Here is a 10927-nt window from a genome sequence, read left to right as displayed (position 1 = left end):
GGTCACCTGTAGTCTCTAAGTTATTCTACTCTGCATTCTCCCTCTAATCTTGCCCCCTCTTCCTGCTCTGATATCCCAATAATGTTCTTAAATTCATTGCCTCTTCTGCCAATGCTATTCTTATACTTCTAAATTCTTCTTGAGTTCAATTCTGTCTAAAAAGTGTTTTGTCTCAAAACTTCTCCTCAGCTCTCTTCCTCTCTCAGTTCAGTTCTTCTCAGCACAGATCTGCTTAGCTCAGTTCTCCTTCAGCTCAGTCCTTCTTAGGTAAGTTCTGACTCCTTGCCCTCAGCACTTAAATATTCAGAATACAAGATCACATGTTACAAAGTTATCACAAGTTCATACAAAAATTCAAACCATAAATTGAAATAGAAGTTTACAACAGAGAATATTTACATGCATACCCACTAGGAGTAATTATCTGACTAAATATCCGTCACCTGTCTTGGCTTCACAAGTTCATTGAAAATTTAAAACCATGACTAAGTTATTAACGAAGTTTTGTATAGATAAACCCAGTCAACACTTTATTCTCTGTCCTAACACCTAAATAAATTGTTAGTTCCCTTTTTATTACCTTTGGTTAATTGTTATACAACGTCTTGGAATGTGCTCTGACTAGGAGAAAGTCTGGTTACCATCTAAGAGCAATTAACTGGTGACACTTGGGAGACTGGCAGATTTCTCACTGCAGTTTTGACTATCAGAAAAAGACTTAATAGCAGTCTCACTATGAAAGAACTTAATAATCACTGTTATAATTTTAGGAGTTCTTGTAGGGTCATTATTTAGACTTAAAAAGTCATCTTATTGTCTACATAGCATCACTACAGGACAGTACATCTTCGTAGATCTGCTTCAAAGAGGGTGTGCTATTATTAATGATTGTTATATTCTTTAATAATAACAGGAAAATCATTTTAATAGCAGGAATCTTTCCTAAAGTCAATCTCTTTCAATCTTGCTTAATAAGGATGAACTAGTCGCAGATTGTATAATAATCTGAGGCAGGCCATCTCAGGATGATCACCTGCTGGTTATTAGCGTGTCCCTTTATGGCTCCTGACATCTGACTATGATTTGCTTTATCCTCTAGTAATGGCATGTTAATTTCTGTGATAAGGTGATGTTTTGAATTCTGGGGACAGCTCAGAGGGTATTAAACTTCCAGGGTTTGAGAGGTGGGGTTGTTTGTTGTTGGTTATTCTTGTGGGTTGTTGGGTAGTTTCTGGTTGTTGTTCATCATGGTTTGTTAAGTAGTCATGTACAGGAAGAAACTACAACAAGAAATTGGATATTCACATGGCACATGAGTGTTGAGCTGGAATTAATTTCAAAATATATGGGAGCTAGTAAACAGTGAATTCCCTATGCTTTTGCAAATAGAATCTCTGAAAAACGGGACAAGTCTACTTATTTATAACCTCTGTACTTTTCCTAATATCGTATTCCTCAGTTACTCTAAATAAATCAGAACACATGCTATTTGTGAGGTGATTTTTTTCAATAGAGTAAAGAACACAAATCTTAAAGGGATGCAATAATATATCAGGCAACTGGAGAGATGACTCCAGTATTAAGAATATTTTATTCTCCTCCAGATGACCTAGGTTCAGTGCCCAGCACTCACATAGTGGCCCACAACAAACTGTTACTCCAGTTCTGGGATATTTGATGCCCACTTCTGGCCTCCTCAGGTATTGTCATATAGTACACATACACTGACACACATAAATTTTTTTTTAAAAATGCATGTTTAAAGATATTGGTAAAAGGTTTTTATTTTTTACTTTTTAAATGTATTCATTGAAAATTCATTACACATATATTCAGCAAAATAGGATCATGCATACATATTTTTCCTATTTAACTCTTTCTATTTCTCCCAAACAAATGCCTCACGACTTTTTGTATTACTATATTTTAATAATGTGATAAATCTGATTAGTGCTGTTTGTATGTGCATGGATGTAGAACCATTCAATTGATCTTAGGCTGTTTATCAGTGGTCAGTATCCCAAAAAAGGATTCTCAATTTCCCACAGCCATCAGCTTCCATTAACACCCATCTCAATTGTGGCCTTGGTAGTCCCTCTCCTCTTCAGTGCTAGGATTTTGATTTTCTGAATGTCTTACTCAGTAGCCACAGCTTCTGTGCATTTACCACGATATCAATTCTGTCATGGACAGAAGATAGTATTTTACTGCAGTCTTCCTGAAACTCTGGTCATTACAATTTTTCAATAATGGAAAGCACTTGCTAACAGAAATTATGATTGCATTTTACAGAGTTTGTGTATATATAAAATTCATGCTCATATTTTTTCATGGTTTCCCAATTGATATTTGTCTGTTAAATAATGTATTGTAGTCTTCATCAGGCACTTCATGTAGTGGGCAAGTCCATCTTTTAGTATTATTATTATTCTTTATATTGCAAGTCTTACCAATTGGGTCAAAAAAAAAAAAGAATTCCCTGACACACTCTCAAGTTTTCAATTAGTACAGCTTCCAAAAATTATAATTATTTGAGAGAAGATTCAGATTTCTGAAAATTTTAATAGTGCTCTTATAACCTTTTGACCCACATGCCGTTTCCCCCTAGTGATAGTTTGAAGAAAATGGTCCTCAGATGCTTTTATGCTTGAGAGTTTTGTCACCCGTTAGTGGAACTACTGGGGAAGGATGAGGAACTAGATGTTTGTTGGAGGCTATTTGTGTGATTGGGAATGGGCTCTGCTTCTCTGCCTTTGGATCAGGTTATAAATCAGTCATATACTATTCCAATTGCATGCTTCTTGGGTACATGCTTTTGTGATCATGGAGTACCCTTTAAAACTGTAAATAAGTCCCTAGTTAGATGCTTTCTTTTATAAGATTTGCCTTGGTAATGGTCTCTTTTCAAAACAATGAATACCACTAAAACACAAGTCTTGATTTCTTGTATTGGTATAGTACATTTGTTCCTTTTGAACTATTATTGATTAATAATCATTAACTAAACCTTTCTTGTGTTTAGTCTCCCATTCTACAGAATTGTTTGCATTTTTGTTTTTGTTTGTTTGTTTGTTTACCATTCTGTCTGCATTGATTTGAAAATTGTATAGTAATATTTATCCACAGTTACACCACCACATATAATATATTTTCTTTCCTAAAGTCAATTTTGCTCAATTTATTCATGTCTCCCACTGTCTCTTCTAAGGTATTAGAGGCAACTGCTCATTTTTGTTAGCTTTATTATTTTTACAATTTTTGGATACCATACAGCTAAAACCACAACCTTTAAAATTGGCTTCTATTAAACTCCCTTGCAAACGGATGATGGTTAAAGTGAGTATATATATGTATATATATTCTCTATAATCCACAACTCTCTGACTATACACTTCATAAGATCTCCTGCATTTAACCTGTAAATAAACATAGATAAATGCTTGTAGTACAATTGTTTAAAGAATAAGTTCAGTCACTATGTCTTAGTTACATTTCTACTGTTTTGATAAAACACTATGACCAAATAAACTTTTAAAGAAAATTTATTTAGGGCTTACAGTTTCAGACATGAAAACTTCATGACTATCATGATGGGAATGCTGGCAGGCACAGAAATGAAGCAGCAGCTGACAGCTTGTATACCTGATTCACAAGCAAGAAACAGAAAGCAACACTTGAAATAGTGAAAGGTTTTGAAAGCTCAAAGTCCACCTTCAATGACTGACCTCCTTGAGCATGGCCACACCTCCTAATGCTTCCTCAATGGTTACACAAACTATGGACCAATATTCAAATATATGAGCCTATAAGTGTCATGCTCATTCAATCCACCATGCAGTGAAAACCCAAATTGTGTTTTTATCTTGCAGTAGAATAGGAATATATAGAGAATATTTTCAGAACCAATGGCACAAAATAAAAGCAAAGTGTAAGAAAAATAGATATAGTAATTTCTGTCATAAAACAAAACAGAATGCTAGACCTGGTAAGCTTGAACAATCTACAATCCATGCAGAACCGTTATAACTCCAAAGAAAATATTGAAAATAAGCAACATACTGGTTAACTTCAAGAGATAATATGATACCACTGAAAATGGAACAGCAAAAACACTGACAGTTTTCTACTATTTAGTCTAGAACTTAATGTGTATTTTGTTTAATCTTATTATTGATGTTGTTATAAGTATATACATATACCTTATAGATGCATATATTTGAATATTGATCCTTAGTTGGCATACCATGTATGAATATAAAATTCAGCACACATATCTAATGCATGTTTAGAAATTCAAAAGTTATTTCTAATGTTCTAAATAAAATGTCCAATGACTGCTTAAAATACTGCTTGTTTTAAAAACAATAAATAACAGAAATTTAACACAGTGCAGACATGCACAACTCACACTAGCTGAAGTTTCGCTAAGTGCTAGCTGAGCAGCATTTAACTAGGCATTAAATTCTCCTCTGCTCCTTTGTCGTCATATCTGTAATATGATCAACTGTTATCAACTGAATTAAATCAATTAAATCCTTGTGCTTCCACAGAGAATGATTCTTATGGATCAAAGGCAAAAATTATTTTATGGGATGTGATAATTCTGTAATTGATCATAGCCCTGTTTTTCTCCTTTTCATAATAATATATTTGGATTGAATTGCTCTTCAGATCTCCTTGAACTCAGTTGAAGAGTTTGATAATTTCTAGTGTCCATCTAGCTATTCTTCATCACCCACTCGAAAAAGCAGAGTCTCCTTAGGACACAGAACCCTCCCTTCCCCCACCCGGCCAGAGGCTCATGTCAAAGTCTTACAACTAGATGTGATGCCTCAGTTTACTCCCACTGACAAGGATCTTCATGGTCCAGACAAGGTTTGTACTTATCATTGGTTATATCTTTTACAAGGTACAGTGTATTTCTCCTTTATTTAGTGACCTATCAACAATGAATTGAATACTATCACACATGCAAATTACAAAAATTGTTTACAAAAATGGGCAGAATTATAGATAAAATAGGAATAAACATGGGAATAGGTTGCTCAGTAGGAAACAAATTATGGAAATAAAAATATGTTTTCATAGCTTTCACTGAGCAGTGATTATACACATATACATTATTTCAAAGGTTAGAATAAAGAACTTCATACTAAGATATGGTAAATATTTGAGTAAATTAATATACTTTCTTTGATGGGGATATTATGAACTATTTACATAGATGAAAACATCACATTATATCCAATAAAAATCTGCCACTTTTGAGTGTCAACTACAAAAATTAAAAAAAAAATTCAAGGGGCAGAAAAGAAGGCCCAGCCATTAAGAGCATTGATTGTTCTCTCACAGGCTCAAGATTTTATTCACAACCATCTAGATAAACAGTTCCAGAGGATCTGACACCATCTTCTGACTTCATCAGGCAATAAGCATATACATAATACACAGAATTTCATGTGAGAAATACAGCAGTACACAAAGTAAGTAAATGTGATTAGAGTTACTGCCAAAAAGTCAGAGTACATTATAAGAGGAAAGATAAAAATAAATCATAAATCTAAGAGAAGAAATACTTCTGTCACCTTCAAAGAGGAAAAGCTACAACGTTGTCTACTAAAGAAGACTTAGTAATGACAATATAAACAAGTAAAATGTTTGCAAGACAAAGAAAAGATGAATGAGTTTCATGAGCAACATTGCCAAGATGCTGAAAATCAGTAAGACTGTTAAACAGACAAGAAAATTGTGCAAGGAGACATGAGTGAAGAAAAGAGCCATGTAAAATTTCCCAGACAGAATAAAAGATGAATGGAGAAAAGGAGGAGGAAGTAGGGATGTTAACAGTGAAGACCATGTCCATCACTGTGAACAAAGTCTCCTGCTGAAGATATTTCTAATTGCTCCTTTCATATCTCGATTTCTCAGACTATAAATAAAGGGATTCACCATGGGTATGACCACAGTGTACATCATAGCCACAATGACATCCTTGTCATTAGTGTTATTAGATGAGGGGACACAATATAATCCAATGATGGCTCCATAGTACAAGGAAACCACACAGAGGTGAGACCCACATGTGGACAAGGCTTTGTAGATTCCCTTGATTGAAGGAGTTTTCAGAATGGTGACTCCAATATGGCCATAAGAGACCAGAATACATATGAATGGCAGGGTGATGACCACATTACCTAAAAGAAGAATGACCAGCTCATTGATGGTAGTGTCTGAGCTAGAATGCTTCAGCAAAGTAGACAGGTCACAGAAGTAGTGGGGAATGATATTTTCTCTAAAGTGACTCAGTTGAGCAAAGAGAAGAGTATGCACAAGGGAATTGGCAGTAGATAAGGCCCAGGAAACTACTACTAGAAGGAAACAGAGGTTCTCATTCATAATTTGTGAATATTGCAGAGGGTGGCAGATGGCCACATACCTGTCATAGGCCATTGATGTCAGAAGAAAGCTGTCAAGAACAGCAAAAACTGAAAAGAAATATACCTGGGTAATGCATCCAGCATATGAGATGGACTGACTGTGCGTCAGCATATTTATAACCATTTTTGGAGATGCAACTGATGCAAAAGAGATGTCTGTGAAGGCCAAGTGGCTAAGAAAAAAGTACATGGGGGTGTGTAGATGAGAGTCCAGCTTGATGAGCACAATGATGAGCAGGTTTGCCAGCAGTGTGGTCAGGTACATGATCAGGAACAGGACAGAGTACATGCCTTGGTTTTCCGCTCGAATGGGGAGCCCCAAGAGGATAAATTCATAGACAATGCTCTCATTATCTCTCCTCATGCTCTGCTCTTCTGCTGTGAGTGAACAGAAGAAATGGGAAAGAGAAGTAATTTTGAGAATTATATTGTAGAAACATTTTATGAATCATGAGTACTGAAAATGATGTTAGTTTAAACCACTTAGTACACCTTTTTTTAATGTTAATATGGAGGTATTTGTCACAGTAATAGTCTAGTGATAGTGGGCAAGGGATATAACTTGAAAATAACAGACTGTGTTTCAGAGGAAAACAATGAACCATCAGAACAATTATTAGATGAGACCCAGTTCCAGATTAAGATGCCTGGATTTTACCAAGAAAATATTAAATTAAGGAATTAGTATAAAAGTGAAAATCAGCCAATAGATAATTCAGCACAGTTTCAATGATTTATGACTTTTTAAGATTTCTTAGATGTACTTGCCCAAGGGAATTTTTCCCATCAATTAAATCAAGATACTGGAACCAATGGTGCTATGTTAAATCTGTGAGAAAGCAGGAATGGCAGATGTACAAAGCATTAAGAGCATGAGTCTCTGCCACTAACTTAAAATACCAATACCAGCTTACAAGCAGCTATGTGTCCTTCCCAAATATCAGCCAAAAAATACCTTGAGTGTGTGTGCTTTTTTAGCAAAAGTAAATGTCACATTTTACTCTTAACCAGGGTTTTTAAGTCAAAGATGTTTATCTATACAATTACAGCATTTTGGTATGTTACCAACCTGGTATTTCTCTATTTTTCCTTTAATCATGCACTACCCATTAGAGAAATAGGCATTAATGGTTTTGCAAAAATGTTAACAGGAAAAGGAACATGATAAAATTAGATTTGATATTCTTCAGCCAAAAAAAAAAACCTCTGTAGTTATATTGTATTTGAAAAATTATTTAGTGGCCAGTTTGTCCCTCTGACTGGCAACCATCTCTTTGCTTCTTCACTATTTCCAGGCATTAACTAGAGTTAATTTATGACTTATCACAACTTAGACAAGACCATTTTTAAATTGCCAATACATCATCCACCTCAATCTGTAAAAAGAAAACTCACTTAAGGTGATATTGCATGAAATTAATTATACCACATTTTCTACTTATTTCTGTTAATAGCAATTACTTTTTCACAATGAAAATGCTTTTTATCTATCTGCACATGGGTAGACTGTTTCTAATGTTAATATTTTGATCAGTATTGCAGTAAGAAGTATTATTCTTATTTCATTTTAGATACTATATATGATATATTCAGAAAAAATTAGTTTAAAGAAATAGGCATCCATGGTTTTGCAAAAATGACAAATCATAAGAAGCCAAAGTGGTGAAAAAGTTAATATATGTTTTATGAAAAGTTTTTAGTGAAAGAGGGTATATAAAATATTACAAATATGGGTCTCTAAGCAAGTGTTAGAAAATACATTGCTAGGGCCTTTGAGAAATAAGGAAAATGCAGGGAAATACAGCCATAGAAATATAAATGTTGGAGAATATATGAGAAGCAGGCAGATATCATGATTAATTTGCTAAGATATAAATTTTATATCTGTTTAAGTACTGTAACATCCCCTTGAAAAAAGAGAAGTAGCGAAATTAAGTAGTGGTATGCTGGCTGCAAGGTAGAAAGCAGAAGGGGGAAGCCACAAATACTAGCTAGAATGTGAACATCAGGAGTAATTATGGAAAAATCACAGAGATTTGGGAAGAAGTTGGAATAAAACAAATAGAAATTGTGCTTAAGTTAAATGTGAGCAAAAAGGATTATTTTTGTACTTTCTTTTTAAAAAAAGGATATGTTTTCTAAGATCATTTTGAGGGCGCGCACACTTTTATCTCAAAGGTTTGGCAGGTTCTCAAAGCAAGGTTAATTACTGCATAGGGAACTGTATGCCAAGTCATAGTGTGATCGTTGCGATGTGAAAGGCATGCTGAACAGAGAGATGGATAATGAGAAAGACAAACAGACTTAGAAAGACACAGAGGGAAACCCAAACTTATGCAGTGATACAGAAGAATTCACATTCTATTCCTGTTCTGAAAAGCACACTACAGATACTTTTAGCAAAAAAGCATGGTAAAGGTCTTGCATTTCTCTCTGGAAGAAACAGCTTGATCTGAAGCAGTCATTTATCCTTCACAACAAACTGAAGAGTAATAAGTTCAGAATCAGATATGATAGATATGTGAGCATATACATTGTCTACATATACTGGGGAGTCCATGTGAGCTCTAATTTTAAGTCAGTTAGAGGACTTAGGGTGTACTCTTTGTCCCCAGATTCAAATTAGAGGCATAGAGGATAAAATTGCTTCATTGTCATTGACTCCCTTATGGATAGAACTTTTTTCAAGAAGGCATGAGATTCCCTTTACCCCCAAGAACTACCAGTGGCAACCATAACAAGATTCTTCATCATTTTATGCTGCTTACAATATGACTCCTGTGATAACATGACATTCAATAACACAATGCTCTCACATACAGACACAAAACAGTTGAAAACAGAATCTCATATAATTTGGGGGATAATAATTCTAAATAGGCTTGTTAGCACAGCAAGAAAAGATCAACTTCCATAATAATAGGGAACTATTTCTGCAATGTTTGTAAATTTCTTTAATTGCACATCAAGATTTAGAATTTTTCTTTCAATCCTATGCCTTCCACATGGGCAGACCACTAGCATGTCTGTTCCTCAGGAGATACCATAGTCTGAATTCTTTCTAAGAGGTCTGCTACAGACACTGCCAAAGGTAAGGGACAGTCCCAAATAAGCTCAACAGCTGAGAAACAGCAGAGGCCAGTGGACTTGGGACTCATTCCCACCTATACTCCCTGCTTGAAACTGACCTACTTTCAGGCATGTGCCTTCCACCTGGGCAGACCAATAGCATGTCTGCTTCTCTCAAGACTCCAGTCTAAACGCCTCCCAGGAAGTCTGCTACAGCCAGGACCCCAAGCCTGCCAGGAGACCTGCATCAGTCCAGGGTTATAGGAGGCAGATTCCAGACAGAGACCACCAGGTGAGTTAAAACCGGAGATAACCAGATGGTGAGAGGAAAGTGCAAGACCATGAACAAAAGAAGTCAATATACTCTGGCACCATCAGAACATACTTCTCCCACTACAGCTAGCCTTAGACAGACAAACATACCTGAAAAACCAAGATGCTAACTTAAAATCCTATCTCATGAACATAATAACATCCTTTAAAGAGGAAAAAATTAACTCACCAAAAGAAATACAGAAAACACAGGTAAAAGGTAGAAACCCTTAAAGAGGAAACAAATAAATCCCTTAAAGAAATACAGTAAAACAATCAAATGGAGCAAGGAATTGAGAAAAAAGGCACAAGACCTAAAATTCAAGTAGATACAATAAAAAAATTAAAATAAAATAAAATAAAATAAAAAAACGAAAGTTGAGGTGACCCTGGAAATGGAAAACCTAGGAATGAAGTCAGGAACTAGAGATGAAACATCAAAATCAAAATAAAACACATAAAGAGAGAATCTCATGTGTAGAAGATACCTTATATGGTATCAACACAATGGTCAAAGAAAATTCAAAACATAAAAAAATTCTATCCCTAAACATCCAGGACAAAATGAAAAGACCAAAACTAAACTAATAGGAATAAAGGAGAATGATGATTCCTTGCTCAAAGAACCCAAAAATATCTTCAACAAAATCATAGAAGAAAACTTCCCCAACCTAAAGAATGACCATAAATGTAAAAGAAATCTATAGAACAGCAAATGCATTATACAACAAAAAATCCTCTCATAACATAATAATCAAAACACCAGATGCACAAAAGAAAGACATAATATTAAAAGATATAAGACAAAAACTGCCAAGTAACATATAAAGGCAGACATATCAGAATTACACCAGACTTCTCAACAGGGACCCTAAAAGCCAGAAGAGCCTGGGCAGATGTCATGCAGAATCTAAGAGAACACAAATACTAACCCAGGCTACTATATTCTCCAAAATTCTTAATCATCATAGATGGAGCAAACAAAACATTACATGAAAAAATAAAATTTAAATGATAACTATTTACCAATCCAACCCCTAAAGAGAGTTCTAAAAGTAAAACTCCAACACTTGGAGGGTATCTACACCAAAACAAAACAAAACAAAAAA

General features: G+C 34.9%; 1 protein-coding gene across 1 annotated transcript; it reads right to left on the bottom strand.

Annotated features, from left to right (window-relative positions):
* Positions 1-5862: 5862 nt before the first annotated feature.
* On the bottom strand, positions 5863-6801 carry LOC116900126 (olfactory receptor 50-like). Its single transcript, XM_032901900.1, has one exon. The coding sequence runs from the start codon at positions 6799-6801 to the stop codon at positions 5863-5865; it is 939 nt and encodes a 312-aa protein (XP_032757791.1).
* Between the last annotated feature and the right edge of the window lie 4126 nt (positions 6802-10927).

This window comes from Rattus rattus, chromosome 5 (genome assembly GCF_011064425.1).
Source record: "Rattus rattus isolate New Zealand chromosome 5, Rrattus_CSIRO_v1, whole genome shotgun sequence".
Taxonomy (NCBI): domain Eukaryota; kingdom Metazoa; phylum Chordata; class Mammalia; order Rodentia; family Muridae; genus Rattus; species Rattus rattus.
Note: the sequence above shows the minus strand (reverse complement) of the source record. Positions and strands in the feature narration are given on the sequence as shown.

Bases quoted from the DNA above. Each gene is read 5' to 3' on its own strand.
- LOC116900126 (XM_032901900.1), bottom strand. From the start codon at position 6,801: ATGAGGAGAGATAATGAGAGCATTGTCTATGAATTTATCCTCTTGGGG.